At 50.2% G+C, this 16,107-nt stretch overlaps 1 protein-coding gene across 1 annotated transcript; it reads right to left on the minus strand.

The window, feature by feature from the left end:
* Positions 1–265: 265 nt before the first annotated feature.
* Positions 266–11,821, minus strand: LOC119109672 (tetraspanin-7). The gene is made up of 7 exons (XM_037233395.1): positions 11,717–11,821; positions 7,964–8,152; positions 7,465–7,557; positions 4,894–4,971; positions 3,863–3,997; positions 1,145–1,228; positions 266–544 (listed from the first exon to the last, which is right to left on the minus strand). Exons 1-7 carry the CDS (start codon positions 11,792–11,794, stop codon positions 476–478), a joined length of 726 nt encoding a protein of 241 aa, XP_037089290.1. The 5' UTR covers positions 11,795–11,821; the 3' UTR covers positions 266–475.
* Positions 11,822–16,107: the final 4,286 nt, after the last annotated feature.

Consider the following 16,107-nt stretch of genomic DNA (forward strand, 5'->3'; position numbering starts at 1 on the left):
GTGAGAAACGCACTATTTCGCAGGAGTGATAATGTTTGCTGAGGCTTGAATTATCTACGAATGGTTATGTAAGCATCACTCGGAATGGTCTTGCATGCAGCTAGCATTGGAGATCAAGTACAGCCACCACCAAAATAGGATCCGACTAAACCTCGGTCGTCATTGATTTGATGCAATTTGGATGACGCTGTTCTCTTAGAGGTACAGAAAATGTCCGTTTGCCACAAAGCGCACCTCGGTAAATTCGTTGCATGCAGTCTTCCAGCTTTACCATTCCAAATGCAGCTCTGATTTGGGGGTATTGATGCAGCACACTCCTCTGTTGGGCTGGCTTGGTTCTGATGTGCGGTTTCTGCGTCGGTTTCTCCGCCTACAATTGTTGGCCGTGACGTGTCAGGTCGGTCAGAGATGGCGCTAGTTGTCAGTTGGGGCCATTGGCTGGGGCGAGCTCGTGCGAGCCGGGGTGGGCAGACCCTCATACTTGCTGGTAGTGGGCCCGCTTGGCGTTCTTGGCTAGCAGACATGCCAGCGTGATTCCAATCACCTGAGGAAAGGAATCGTCATGTCATGCGCACAAACTGGGTGTCTCTGCGCGGCCGTGCAAACTCGAGCACAAAACCTAACCCCAGTAAGGACCGATCACCCGCCACGTTTTCCTCCGCTACAGCTGCGTCTTGCCCCCTCGCAGTATCCCGCCGCGCAGGAGCTGCGCTGCGGTCACAGCACGAGCCCGTGTCCCGACAACCCTGGCGGGAGCCCCGGGCGCCCGCACACGCCTCAAGAGAAGAGTCCCTGCACAGGTAAGGCTCAGCGGTGGGGGTCCCATACAATGGGTGCAGTGTTGGTCCACTGCTTCTTTTTCTCCTCCATTACGCAGCACTGACATGACCTTCACCGCCGACAAGGCTCTGTTTCAAGCGGAACCAACTAAACAGGATCCATCACGACCATTGCTGCTGGGACTGGCCATGGACTAAGAATCATATGGTGATCAAGTCACTTTTTGCACACGTGTCAACGCCACACATTCAAGATCGCGATCCCGAGATTTGGCTTTCACACACCTCATGGGGCCGTGCTCAAAGGCAAAGGTCAGCCCGGTTTGCCGGAGCTCCTGAGAGGTACGCTGGCCGCGGAGACTGACCTGGAAGAAGGCGAGTCCAATCGCAGCGCCGGCGATGATGCCAATGTTGGTGTAGAAGAAATCCATCACCACCTTGTAGCAGCCCTGAGGCAGCAGATGCATGGCCTCAGCGGCGGTTGGGAAGCCCGAGGAAAGATTTATGAAAGAGGAGCATTAACAGACGCGGGAATGAAGTCTGTTCATGGCCGTGTCGAGTGCTCATGAGCAAGGGAGTGAGACAGCGAGCAATGGTGGCCCACAGGAGCCAGACCGGCTATGACGAGCGCTAAGAATGTCAGGGCCGTCAACATTAAAACTGGGAGTATCAATGGTACGGACCTGCATAAGCAAAACAGGATGCAGTCACCGGCCCGCTTTTGTCAGCCCACTGGTATCACGAGGAGCATGGCTGGAATGTGGAGGGCCGTGGAGTCCAAATCATTATGGTATGTGCTGGAGTCGCTAGTTCCAATGAAAACATTGATTTGGTGTCAAGACGACAAGTGCTAAAGGGGACAGAATGATAGTCATTCAGCGTGAGGATTTATAAATTCTAAGCATATTGGGATGAAACGCAAAATGAACGTAAAGTTGTTCTTCGTATGGGAAAACGGAAAACATGGAAAGATGGCACAATAACTTGGGTGCAAAGTCGACCTGAGTGGTAATGATTCGACACAGGTGGAGAATTTCCAGATGATAAGAAACGTGAAACACACGAAACGTAAGTAGAAGTAGTGAAAACATCCAAATACCACATCTGAGTGCAAAAAACAAAGCGCAAGTTGAGAGCTGGAGCCCTCGGGATGAATCCATCATCAGATGGTGGGAGGGCCAAGGTCCTTTTGAGAGCAGACTCCAATACGTGCGCAAATGACACCAAAATTAAGCAAAAATGGTGCACATGTAGGCGTTTGCCACGGTATTGTCAAAAGCCACCGACCCGTTACCACCACTTGGATTCAGCCCTGGTCGTGGAGCACTCGTCCTGATGTTTGCCTAAGGGTATTTCAGTATTTCATCCACCCGATGTTTGCCTACGGGTATTTCAGTATTTCATCCAGAGGCTGGCAAGTTCAGAAAATAAAAGGAGCAAATGAGTGGGTGAAGGAACCATTTATACACCAATCTTTACTGATCGAGTAGGACGCGTGACCAGCAATCAAAGCCCAACTTAATTTCACTGTTTAATGAACGTTCGAAGCACGGTGCTCCTCTTGGGCTGCTATGTCTGGTCAAAGCCAAGAGCATGAAGCGCACCGGACAGCTCTGTTTTGTTTGGAAGCGTTGGTCAGGTATCTGTGCTGTTGCTACGCACGTAGCCCAGCTGGAGGACTATTGAGAACTCAACTGCGGCTGCCAAGCCACAGAGTCAACATCCGCCGGGCCCAGTGATCCTGCTTCACTAAACGGGCTCTGGCTCTAGCTCCCGTGTCAATATAGTTCTCATGCATCGGATTGTCGACTCTGGCGCGAGTTGAGTGAGTCAATGCACCGGCAGAGATCGATCGGGCGTTTTTATTTCCTCACATGCCGGTGTCGCAACCACCTGAGGCGTAGTAACGGTTGACCACGCAGCGGTCATGGCGAGAAAGCTCGGCACTGGAGAAATTGCCCGTCAATCCCCACACCACATAAGGGTCCAGCTGTACCCACCAAGGTGCAGGACAGCCGCGGTCTGTTCAGCGCTATATCCAGCATGGGCTCCTCAGGACGCGCGCGGAGCCCGGCCGTGCCAGTCACGCTGTCATGGACGGTGGTGCAGCGGGTGTACCCGCTCAGGACGCGCGCGCGGGGCCCGGCCTTGCCTCTCACACTGTCCGGACGGTGGTGCAGCGGGTGTGCCCGATCAGGGCGCGCGCGGGGCCCGGTCTTGCCTCTCACACTGTCATGGACGGTGTGCATCGGGTGTAACCCGCTCAGGACGCGCGCGCGGCCTTGCTTCTCACACTGTTTGTGGACAGTGGTGCAGCGGGTTGCCCGCTCAGGGCGCGCGCGCGGGGCCCGGGCCGTGCCTCTCACACTGTCATGACGGTGGTGCAGCGGGTGTGCCCGTCAGGGCGCGCTGCCGGGGCCGGCCTTGCCTCTCACACTGTTCATGGACGGTGGTGCGCGGGCGTACCCGCTCAGGGCGCGCGCGCGGGGCCCGGCCTTGCCTCTCACACTGTCAGGGTCGGTGGTGCAGCGGTGTGCCCGATCAGGGCGCGGCGCGGGCCGGCCTGCCTCTCACACTGGTAATGGACGGTGGTGCAGCGGGTGTGCCCGCTCAGGGGCGCGCGCGCGGGGCCCGGCCGTGCCTCTCACACTGTCATGGACGGTGGTGCAGCGGTGGTGCCCGATCAGGGCGCGCGCGGGGGCCCGGCTTGCCTCTCACACTGTCATGGACGGTGGTGGCAGCGGGGGCGTACCCGCTCAGGGGCGGCGCGCGCGGGGCCCGGCCTTGCCTCTCACACTGTCATGGACGGTGGTGCAGCGGGTGTGCCCGATCAGGGCGCGCGCGGGGCCCGGCCTTGCCTCTCACACTGTCATGGACGGTGGTGCAGCGGGCTGTACCCGCTCAGGACGCGCGCGCGGGGCCCGGCCTTGCTTCTCACACTGTTGTGGACAGGTGGTGCAGCGGGTGTGCACCGCTCAGGGCGCGCGCGCGGGGCCCGGCCGTGCCTCTCACACTGTCATGGACGGTGGTGCAGCGGGTGTGCCCGATCAGGCGCGCGCGCGGGGTCCGGCCTTGCCACTCACGCTGTCGTGGACGGTGGTACAGCGGGTGTCGTCCCACTTGGCGCAGCAGGAGGCCGGGTAGGCGGGCGTGCCGTGCGAGCGCGCGTAGGGCGTGTTGTTCCAGTCGGACGTGCCGTTGATGCCGCAGCACTTGAGCTGCGCACAGAGGCGGGCGTTACACCGCAGTCAACGCATCCCACATCGGGTAGCGCTTTGAGTGAGGGGCGGGGCACAACGCAGCAGTAATGCTACGGACATCATCCAGCCGTTGACGACGAGGCTCTCCCCACGCTGCAGAGAGAGGATGAGGGCCACCAACACCATGAGCGTCGAACACCAACAATGTGCCGCGGATTTGCCGGGCCAGTGCAGTTGTGTTGCGTGGTTTGGTCCAGGGCGGAACGAGTCACGATATGCCCAGAAGTGACCCTAGTACACGGTAGGGTGCAGCACGCGACAATTAGACAGTTATGTAGTTATGTCTACGTGGCAAGGCCTTCGGAAAAAGGGTTTAAAACCAGAATCTGATCAGAATAGCTCACTCCCCTGCTGCCAGATAAGACTAACTATGCATTGCATTGACACGACCAGGGGAGTGAATTTTTAAGGCCGGGTGGAGAGAGGACTGAGCTTATATGACCACCCTGCCCTCGCTTCCTGATTTCTTCCCTGATTTCGGCCCTTTTCGACTCACGGCCTTTTAAAAACACAAATTACAAAATTGGTCGGTCCCAAAATGGCTGCAGTATCGAGAAATGACTTCCCATTTGAAGTCAGTGTGGCCGTGATAATGATGATGCATGATGCCTACATAGATAAGTGCTACGTTTAGGACCTATTGCACTAGCAGTTCAGACACTTGCTGCACTTCGTTGGCTCAGTATTCCCTTGTTTGCACGGTTGTATAAGGGGGAGGGAGGGGGGGGGGGGGAGGGAACTCAGGGAAGCGCTGCGGAGTTCAAGTCATCACTGGGGTGCCGAGGCCCTGCGAAAGCTTCGCAGCGTATTAAGTCAGGATAATGTCGCAAACGAGAAGACCTTAATATTCTTACCGTGGACTGGATAGCGTCGATGGCGGCCATTTTGTCCGTGTTAACACCGTACTCCTGAAGACCGTCCCTAAGACCGTCCTGCGATCAGCACAGATCAGAACAAGTCAGCGGGCCTCGCTCTCCACTGCACAGCCTTACTGCACTGTCATACAAACGTCCACTTCGGTGCATCCTGTATGGAGACGTCCAATTTTTACTTTAGCTTCATTCTGACGCGTTGGAAAATTGCATGTATCAGGAAGCTTGTTGCTTTCTCATATACAACGCTAGGCATAGGCCTAGGGGTAGGCGGGGGAGGGGAGAATGAGTGGGAAAGGGGCTGTCAGAATGGGATATGCTCCCAACCTACTCAAGCCGATTAGCATATCTTTCAAGAGACATTCAGCGTTTGCGCTCTCAAGAATAAGTGTTTTGCTATGGATGTGAATGACGTCATAAATGAGAAATGCGAATGGTCTACGTCCTCAACGCACAGATACTTTTCGGAACGTACCTACCTATGGTACAGTTCTTGCTTGCTCTTAGTTTGCATTCACGGACAGGATTCCCAGAAATACTTCGAAGTGTTAGCAACATTTTTTTATAAGGTAGCACGCATATCTTTGCGCCTCATCGTCTACGCTTCTGCTCATGCGACAATATGTGTATTACTATAAAGATTGGCGGGCAAAAATGTAGACAACGAGGTAAATAAGGCATATAACTGTTTCTATAGGGACGTCATGAATGCTACCCGTTTGCTGTTTGAGGGCCAATTTTATAAGAATTGCTAAACTTACACGGTAGCGAGATGATAATCAGACAGCCTTTCAGCTTCTACACAGCCTGCCAGGACCTGGGAGAATTGCCCGAAGCGTGCAAGGGAGAAGCTAAGGGAATCGGCTTTCGCTTGGTATCTGGGGATGAATTGAGATTGCTTTGATTAAATTTAACATGATTGAAGCGTTTTCTATCCCACACTCAAGCAAAACGCCGATTTTGAAACCTTGCATCGCTAATTTGCGATCAGAAGGCCACATAGCCGGCTAACCGGACAGCTGTTGGCTCTGTTTCGGCCAGCCGTCGACCCGAAAACTGGGTAGCCGCAACCAGCCTTGGTGTAAAAGACTGTAAAGCTTATTTCATTGCATGTCCTTCGGGTGCTTCGAAAATAAAGGGGTTTAGTCATGTCCCTGGACTTCTTGGCAAGTTGTTCTTTTTTTTAAAGGCAAGCTCACAAGGTGTGAGTCATTCCACTGCCTGGCTTAATATATTTACCTTGCCTGGACATCAACTTCGGGTTGGAAAGTTCCTAATGATTTTGAGTGTTTCCCAGACCACCAAATTTGAGAAAGAAGTACACCAAATGGAAGAGTAGTTCCATTGCTGCCTATTTTGGGATATATCTAGTTTTGTTTTCATCCTAATACTACTTAACTTATTTTGGAAAACCACGCTCATGTATGCTTCTACCTGCTATGTACGTAGGGATCAAAAAGTACACATATGATAAATGCATCGTATGCTAAAATAACCGAAAGATGAGGCCGGTAATTTGTTCTAGACATGTAGCTCATCCTTGTGGACAAGTTTGACAACCGTCTTCAATTTAATGGTTATTGCTCGCATTTGATCGACTGCACCTGACTTCTGATGCTCTGTTTGTTATAACCCACCTTCACTTCAAGACGCTTGAAAACACATGTGACCTCGCGTTCAGTGATAGGTAAGGGTGTTACCAATGGTTTCAGTTAAATTTCAGAGCACAAAATGTAGTTTGTTTGTGTACAAAAGGCATTTTCAGCTCTAAAACAATGAACCTGTTTATCTCATTTAATGTCGTCTGGCTGAATGCTAAGTTTGTTGATTTGCTGCTCGCCTGTCGAATACAGAAGCGAAATATGGGTATGTTACCCTCCAGCAAGTTAAAACTCTTCTTGACCTGAAAAATTATCTGACGACCAAAATTTGTAATTGAGCCCCGCCGTCAAATTTTCAGGTCTAAATAAACGTATGGTGTCTACCAACATTTGAGAGATTTGTTTATAGATAAAGCACTTAGTAACATGCAGCATACGATGTCGTTATGCGCTATGCTGGTGCTCTGCGCGCAAATGAGGCTCTCAATCAAAAAGAAAAATTTTTAAGTACACCCTTGTCATTGCGAAATTCCGCATGCTCCCCTAATGGCGCTCCTGGACCGGATCAAAGCCTACAAATGGTAGTGATAGCTAATCCACATCTAATCCATGCGTTCGAACTTAAGCCCATAACGAAAGCTTGAAAATCCCTCCTACACCCCTGAGTCACGAAGTAATCACGTTCAGTTACAATTATGAACGGATTCGCACCAACAGCTGTCGGTCAGCGTCATGTACCACACACGGCGAAGTAAAAAAAAAAACAAAAAAGCAAACACCCACAGATCTATGCATGATCCGCATGCTACGCAGCATTTAAATAAGGGGCAAGAATGATGCCGGAATGATACCGAAACTCGATGCCGAGTCTTGCGTTATCGTCACATTGCGAAACGACATCAGTTTAGATTAACGTCACCAGCGTGTCGCTGCACCACGGGTGGCCACGCACCTGGAATCCGTGGGAGAGCTTGCGTCGGTAGGCGTAGGCCGAGATGCCGGCGGCCAGCACCACGAAGAACACCAACAGCAGGAAGAACGAATACTGAAACGGCCAGTGCATACTGCGATTGGTGTTCGAAGACTCACTTAAGCGGCCACTTTGTCCATTAAACGCAGAACGAGAAGATCACATTGCTTGGTGATGTACTAGTCGACAATTCTATCATATTTAGAAAGGGCATTGCCCCTCAAATGGAGGAAAATGACTGCTGCGTCAGCAACATATCACCCATACATCGTTTCTCATGAAACCATGGTGGCGCACACTATCTGGCACCGACTGGATCAATATTATCGCCCGGTGAAGCCAAGCGGCTACAAATGCTACATATAACTGCATGACAGCTCTTAGTGTCGAAATTACTGAACAAGATGTTAGTGTTTTGAACCCCAAAAGCCATAGCGACCTGGGGGCCCTATTGACCCCTTCCCCCCGGAGGTGCACTGACGATGTAGAGCAGGACGGGCTGGCTCTTGACGGTGCAGCAGCAGGCGAAGGTGCCCAGCAGGATGATGAGTCCACCGCTGGCGATGAACACGTACGGCACGGAGGCGGAGAACTCGGGCGACACCTCCACGTACTTGTAGAGGCTGATCTGCATCCAGATGCCGATGCCGAGGATCACCAGGCCGCTGACCTGCGGCCAGAGCCGGACCCACTCTTGGTCAGCGGCGCACACCGACACGGCCAGATGCCGATGCCGAGGATCACCAGGCCGCTGACCTGCGGCCAGAGCCGGACCCCCTCTTGGTCAGCGGCGCACACCAGTGCAGAACAGCGGTCAGCCGTTTACTGGCGGACAGTAGATGACTATCATTAAAGCAGAACTCAAAATAATCCTACGTTGATAGAATTTGCGATTTGTGCGCAGGAAAAATACCGAAACTCTTGTCAAACATGAGCCTAACCGGTTATCACACAACAACCACAGCATATGGACGGGGTAAATTCAAGCTTTAAACGTGTTAGTCTAAAAAGCCAGTAAATCTCGTCGCTCGGTAAACACATTGTATTGGCGTCATTGTAATTGCGTGGAACTTTAGCACAAGGCCGATAAACGATGTTTTGTATTCCAGCGGCTTGCAGCAAAATAGCGCCTCATTTGAGCCACGGAGTTCCTCTTGCTGAGCGTTCGTTGGGTTCACATGCTTATTTGCGCGGATCGCAATATATTTGTGCATGAGGCGTACAATGTGTGATCTCGATTTCCCAAGTTGATAAAATGAAACCATGCCCGGCGGTATAATGCACATCATATAGCCTGATCCCAGACGATTCTTGACATGACTGGATGTGAGCAGTATTTTTATGCCAACGGCCAATCTGGCACCCACTACAACTCGCCCTACCTTATGGTCAAGCTGTTTCAGCAAAGGCGGTGAAACTTGGCGATGTTTGCAAACTATCAAAATGACGTCGGGTGGAAAAGTTTGCTGGCATCACACTTTGTCCACTGGTCAGGTTACCTTATGAGGTACACATGGGACAATCACATGTAATACGCCATAACCATTGATAATATTCCTTAAAGGGAGTGGCTTGTCTTAGGTGCTATACAGTCCATGCAGGTGTATACTGCTGCACTGAGACAATGCTGATTTCGATATCAATATTCATAAACATATGCGATAGCCTCCCCTGCCGGCAGTACATTACATCACAATACACAACTATGGATTGAGCATATCAAGAGACACCTCGGGTACAGCCAGGAAGCGGTCTTTGGGGTGAGCTGGCTCGGATTTCATTTCCGGTTTGTGCACCGGCAACAAAGTGGCCATCACATGCCAGAAAGCTGGAATGATACAGAGACGCGGGTGCATCATGTCACATGGGTGGTACCTGCTACCGAAATTTAGGAGAGGGGTGGCAGTTGCGACTCGCGCTCACCTCAGCTCTGAGCCAACCATCCCCAACCTCCCGTGTATCCTACATCCAACACGGATCTAGGGTATTGCCATAGAGAAACATAAGCACAGCAATATTGAGAAGAGGACCAAACCTCACAATCCACATCACAGCGCTTCGCAACATATTATTTTTCCGGGCTGTCTATCGTTGGCATCATACGCCTGTCATTAACTCCAAACCGCTTGCATTTACGTGTTTGGGCTCACCGCTCATCATACTAGCAGTGTCAAAACTTAAGGCAGAAGACATTTTAATGTTTTGTGAGTATAATCACTCACCGACGAAGATTTAAATGCTCTGAATTATATAATCCTAAACAAGCTGTGCAGATTTATTCTATTTTTAACTTTCGCGCGCACTTCCATCATTTTTAGGTGTTTTTGCCCGATCACGACATTACGACAGACTACATGTTTTGCTTAAGATCCAACCCGTCAAAACCAGTCCAGTAAATTGTCATATCTTAGTATGACTGAATACATCAGGAACAGAATCCCCGTGAAATTTGCCGCGTGCAAAAATGCGGTCAGTTTTGCACGTTGATAGCCATGCTCTATGAATTGCAGATTTAATATGGAATATCGGGAACTGCCGTCTTCATCCTGCTTGTCATTTATAGCAGCTGTAAGCTGTTCTTTATTGTGATCTAATTCCGCACCTGTTGGACAGATGCCAGCCAATCGTTGTCTGCGAGGTTTCCTTCGTATGTTATCGGCCTTTTCGTAGAGAATGACAGAGCCGATTCTCGCTATCGTGATCTCGTTCTCGCCGATACAGGTGACGCACACCAAACACAAAGCTGTATGCGTTTATACGTGAGGGACCTCAATCGCCTTCTACGCATGAAGGAAACGTGCGGCCATGCTTCAATATTACTAGGTCTGGTCATTATCACCTAGGTTATCTGCGCTGCAATCAAACGGACCCCATCCCCGAATACCTGTAGGCCGATATCTGCCTAAAGGTAGGTATGACCCCCGACCGAGCTTGGCATTATGCTGTAAGCTTTATTTCGGGTGATGGCGGATTTGGCTATACAAACCATCGATACCAAAAATCAGCAGTATTAGACGTCCATGACGTTAACGACCAAATGTCCCCTGAGTTGAGGTAGATACGAATCCTTTCAGGTTTTGTATGAATCGGAGTCGCAGTTCCGCAGAACCATGCTGATTAGAGTTTTCTCGGCTGTGGGCTCAAATGTAAATGAAAGTGACAATATATCTTTTCAATCTGATAGCTCTTATAGTGCAACAAAATAAACATCAAATAGTTGACGCATCACAGTCTTGTAAAGAGATGTTTGCCTTGTGCAGGCTTCTGCTTAGCCCATATAAGGATTTATCTCCCATACTTTCGCTATCAGGATGAGCTTCATCGTGATCGTTTTGGGAATCGAGCCGCGCTCCTCTGCGAAATCGAAGTGATGTCAATATTGTGCTGATCTCTTCCTGGATGGAGTCAAAATCAAGCCCGTGTGCTGTAAATCAGCGTCGAAATTCATTAGGGCTCAGAGGGATCAAGCACAGGTCCGCTTGGCAAGTATGTTAAGTGACCAATAGTATATTTTGAGGGCCTCACATGCCTGGTAGCGTGGGTTTATAGAAAAACTCACAGATGTTAAAGAACCTCAAAGCTTGTTTTACAACGGACTACAATAATATGACGTAATGATCAGACTACACGCGGCAATTTGTGCATTTTTATCTGATTCTCAAACGATTCTCTGCTGTTTGAGCCATTGCATTGATCAAATAGCAGCGTTTGGACTTCATAGTTAGCGTAACGAAACGGAAAGTGCGCCTCATCATCGAAAAAAGTCAAAACGCATCATGTGGCTGGCAGTTATTTACTGTGCTCGCACTCGATTATATTTATGTACGTGGGTTACAGTGCATCGATGGTACAATCTTGTGATGGTTATCACAAGATGGTTTATGGAACATGAACGCTATTATGATCAATAAGTAAGTTTTGTAGCTATGTCCACCATTTTTCCATGATAGCTCTTGCTTTTGCCCTACGTCATAGTTATCTTTCAGTTACATTCCCATCTATTGATCCACCTCTCCCATGACGCAGGTGGCATGCTTCACTCGTCTCGTGGAGCCATTACTCGCATTATACCGCTTTTAAGGTACGACATGGTCGGAAGCATTAAAATGCACGAATGAAATATACCGCGAGTGTTTTTTTCGTAACATGCGTCACTGAGCAAATAACTAAACACAATACTTATTGCTTCCCATGGCAAATGGGAAGGGACAGCTCGCGGGAGCATGGCTCTTACCCAGAAGCAGACGTTGAAGAGCATCAGCAGCATCTTCATACACGACATGGCCGCCACGGTAGCTAACTGCTCCGACATGACTCGTCTAATGGGCAGAGCAGCTGTCACGCGAGGGCCCACGGTGCGTCCAGGACCCTACCGCGGCGCTCTCCAGGCTCGATCGATCGGCCGCGATGGCAGAGACATCTATAGACCGCGGTTAGGTACTCGCAGTATTGATTTCTGTCCGACCGTCCAGTGGCCGTTCTGTTTCGGAGCATCTCAAGTGTCTATTGAAATACAACTCCGGCGCAGGTGACTTTCCATGAACGCGAGAAAGTCCAATGCTGCAAGAAGGATTCCTTTGTCTAAATGATTTTGGTGGCAGCGGGGTGAGCAGCTACAACTGGTAACAATTCAGGCTTAACACTTGTGTCTAACTCGTGATACTTCGTCCCTCCCCCCAGCCAGGTAGCAGCGTCACTGATTTCGAGTTTGGGAACGAGCGGGGGATAGGATTTTCTAGGGACCTCCTGGGCAGAGTGGGGACTCTCCACTGGGGGCTTTTGGGTCAGTTTATATTGAAGGGGGATGGGCATCGACGGCATGTGCTCCCTTATCAAATTGTTGCATGCATAATACCTAAGTACATGTAGGACAATGCCAGTCTTAATAGATGTCGAAAACAAAAAATCCAGAATGGAGCCATTCTGATTATTCAGCCAAGGGTCACGCTGTCATAAAATAAGGACCTCATGTTCCAAAAAAGGGCCTCCTGGTGCAGAGAAAGACGTCCTGATTCAGAACAGGATGCTTCCCATTAACAAAGGGAGCTTCCAAATATAGCCACGGGGCCTTGTTATCACAATACAGGGCATACTGATTCCCAATCGTGACCATCTGATATGATGAGAATGGCTTCTTGTTTCAGAGATGGAGCCTCCTGAATAAAGAGGGATACCTCCTAACCCAGGAGAGGACATCCAATTTCGCAACGGGGGCCTCCGAGCCAGCAAAGGACCTCCGTAACACAGCACTGATCCTACTGATGTAGAGCGCGGGATGACATATTCATAAAGCTGGCTTTATGCTCCAAAAAGGGCTCTATTCATGAAGGAACGTGCCTTCTTAACCCGATTTATTGCCGTCTGCCTCAGTTTACCGGACATCCTTTATCTAAATTCTGGTAATTTGCGAGTGACTACAACGTCTTAAGTTTGGGAAAGGGGCCTGCCCACTTTTTGGGTGGAAAAGCATGCTCTCGCCCGCTCTGCCGCCTGCCGCGCCACCCCTGCACCCAGCACCACTATGCCGTTTGACGGCGTCATTTCGTCACCGCCTCTATTGAGAGCATACCCGATAGAACCACTTCGACATTATTAGATTTTTCACAGGTACCCACACACATGTCTGTCCTTTCCCGGCGGTTATTCGCATGCTATCCACGTAAGTACACCGCCATTTTCGTTCGCCACGCAAACCAACAACTGCCGCGCTCTTTATTGGCTCAGACTTGGCCTGCGGTCTGCGGGCACACTGCCGGTTTCTCTGCGGGCGCGCCGTCCGCTGATGCGGCCTGAGTGTCGAGACGCCGGGTGGTGGCGGCCCGCTGGCGCTCCGGTAATGCCCGCCCGTGGCAGCGTCCGCGCGTCGGAGAACGGTGCCACCGGCGGCGAGGAATTTCGCTCGAGGTTAACGCCAGTCTGACGCATGAACTGACACGATGCGCTGGATCTTTTTAAAGTTGGCAGGAATCCGGTGGCAGCGCTGGTGTGAGTTATACGTGCTGAATTATCGGTCGCTTCATATTACTATAAAATTGAGGTAGTAATCAGCCCATGGCTCGATGCTTCTCGTTATGACGACATTCACGAATATCTGAAGCAGCGTGTAGGTAAGGTACACACTTCCTAAAAGAAACACAGCACTGGGACCGTCCAGATGCTTCCCAGCGGGAGTCACGTGTCCTTCTGCTCGATTGCCTGCCGTGCCTCCGTCTTCTCCGATAGGCAATTCCAAGAGGGTAGCAACAACATCCGTGGTTGGGCGCGTGGGGGTAGAAACAGGGGGGGGGGGGGGCAGGGGGCCATGGCCCCCCACTTTTCAAGGTGCGGGGGTAGAAGTGCTAAGCTGCCCCCCCCCCCCCCCCCATATTTCAGATTAAAGTTGCATTTGGCTTACCTTTGCACTATAGTAAACATGCCTGCTGATTTACCTAGTTCACCAGCCATCTCCCTCAAAATGCGTCATCTTTTTCATTTGCTCATTGACCATCGCTTAATGTTACAGCCACAAGGCCGACGCCGCACAGCCTGGAGACTGCAACGCCGGGCGTCGAGGCTGTTACTGCCGTGACGCGTGCACGCGCGTTCGATACCATATTACGTAGTTTTCTTGTCAGTAATCAGCTCTGCCTGGATCTTGAGCATTTTAAGACGAACGTGGGTTAGCCATGTCAATACAAATTAGGAGCCCCATTTCATCTACAATCTACAGTCAGGGAGAACTCATATCTTTGAAAAACACAGAAAAAACACGGAACTGAAGTTTATGTGACAACTATCGGACTACCTGCGGTGATCAGGGATGTTGTTGCGTCAATGAGAGTTCCTGTGCTGATCCGGGGCTAACTGCGCGGGTCAGAAGACCTCCCGTATCAGGGATGGGAACAACGTGATGTGAAATACCCTTCTAATGGCCTCCGGATCGACCAGGAGATCCCTCCGTGCCACCAGAATGATAGCCAGAGGACACTTCGCGATGGGGCGGAATGGCCCTTCAGCACTTGACCGGAAGCGGAAATGTACCCCTGGTGTTCTACTCAAGAGCTCCCTTCCTCGGAGGGGTCTCATTATTGTTGAGTAGAGTGGGGCTCTCATTGTTGTTGAATAGCGCGGGTCGAAATGAATTTAAAAAAGACGAGCAGAGTCATGCCGTTTTTGTCTGAGGGCGTTCATTTTTGAGAGTATGTTATTGAAACAAGTACATCAAAAGGCTTGAACATGCCCACCCGCAACCTCGAGAGCAGGGACAAGGATGGTCTGGATTGCAACTTCCGCAGAACCGAAAAGTTTCTGCCACTGAGAGTGCCACCAGACGACGGGCATCGTGTTAATCTGCCTTCTGGACAGATCAATGGCTGCGAAAACACGAAAAATAGATATTTTGTCTTCACTCTTCCAGTTCAACCACCAGATTTCAGCCCCAATTCGCGATGCTTTAAGGGCCAATCCGTTACTTCCATCAGCCTAAAAATTGCACACATGAAACATGCGCTCAGACTGCCTTCTAGATGCAAGATATGATGTTATGAAACGTCCAAGGATACCTTGTCAAACGCGTCGTCATTTTCGTCCACCCATTGGCTACAACCCAATATCAGCTGCTAGACCGACGCTGCGCGGCCTACGGAGACTGTAACGCCTGTGGTCGAGGCTTGTGTTTCTAGAATTTTCGAGTGCGCATGCTCAAAATTACGTCGCACAACTTGTCTTACTACTTGTTTTAAGTGTTTAAAGTTAATAATTTCAGAAAGTATCATCATTGTCGTCCACCGGTGGGCCACGGCTAAATACTAGCTACCGGACTAACGCTCCGCGTACTACGGAGACTGCAACGCCTGGTGTCGAGGTTTTGTTGCTACGATTTGCAAGCGCGCATGCTAAAAAAAACACGTTACATAAATTGTACCACAAATCAGTTCTGATTGAATGGTGAACATTTTCAGACAAACATGGCTTGGCCATGTTAATACATATTGTTGACCACTCAATCTACAATCAAATTTTCGTATTCAGATCTGGATCAAACATATCGATCGACAATCTACCTTCGCGATGTCCTCAATGTCTGTAGAACCCAGATAAAAATTGACAAAGCTTCTGAACTTTATTGGCTTAGAAAGAATCAACTAACCATTGTAAATCAAGAGCGCTGGTGATTTCTTCCATGCGATGGTTCAACGTCTGATTTCTGCAGTTTATAATCCTCAAAATGCAAACAGAGTTGGGCTCACTGCAGCTCCTGGTTTCTGTTCTGGTTACAAGGTAAAAATAACAATAAAGCGAAGAAAAACCATCTCACTTGTTAACAAATAAGCTATATCCGGGGATTTTTTTGGATGGGGATCACCATAAGATGGGCTTTTGTCAAACTTGTGTTCCTCACGGCAAGGCTCTGGCTACGCCCCTGCCTGCACACAAAAGCAAATAAAGTCGTATACGTTGCATGATGGACAATGAAGTGTCATTTGGGCCAATTCGTACCTTAGGCAGACAGCTCCCTGGAGGCTGTTTTTCTGCGATGGTGTGGTGTGAGGGAAGATAATTCGGAAAAAGATGCTGTTGCAGGTTTCCAGCACGTGTTTCATACACCATGTAGTAGTAACGCTGGTCCGAACGTATGCAACAAAG

The sequence above is a fragment of the Pollicipes pollicipes genome, unplaced genomic scaffold, assembly GCF_011947565.3.
Source record: "Pollicipes pollicipes isolate AB1234 unplaced genomic scaffold, Ppol_2.1 Scaffold_7231;HRSCAF=8579_pilon_pilon_pilon, whole genome shotgun sequence".
Classification (NCBI taxonomy): Eukaryota; Metazoa; Arthropoda; class Thecostraca; order Pollicipedomorpha; family Pollicipedidae; genus Pollicipes; species Pollicipes pollicipes.

Bases quoted from the DNA above. Each gene is read 5' to 3' on its own strand.
- LOC119109672 (XM_037233395.1), bottom strand. From the start codon at position 11,794: ATGTCGGAGCAGTTAGCTACCGTGGCGGCCATGTCGTGTATGAAGATG. The intron at 4,972-7,464 runs GTGCGTGGCCAC...TGCTGATCGCAG, and splicing joins AGCTCTCCCACGGATTCCAG to GACGGTCTTAGGGACGGTCT. The intron at 545-1,144 runs GTCAGTCTCCGC...TCCTTTCCTCAG, and splicing joins TTGGACTCGCCTTCTTCCAG to GTGATTGGAATCACGCTGGC.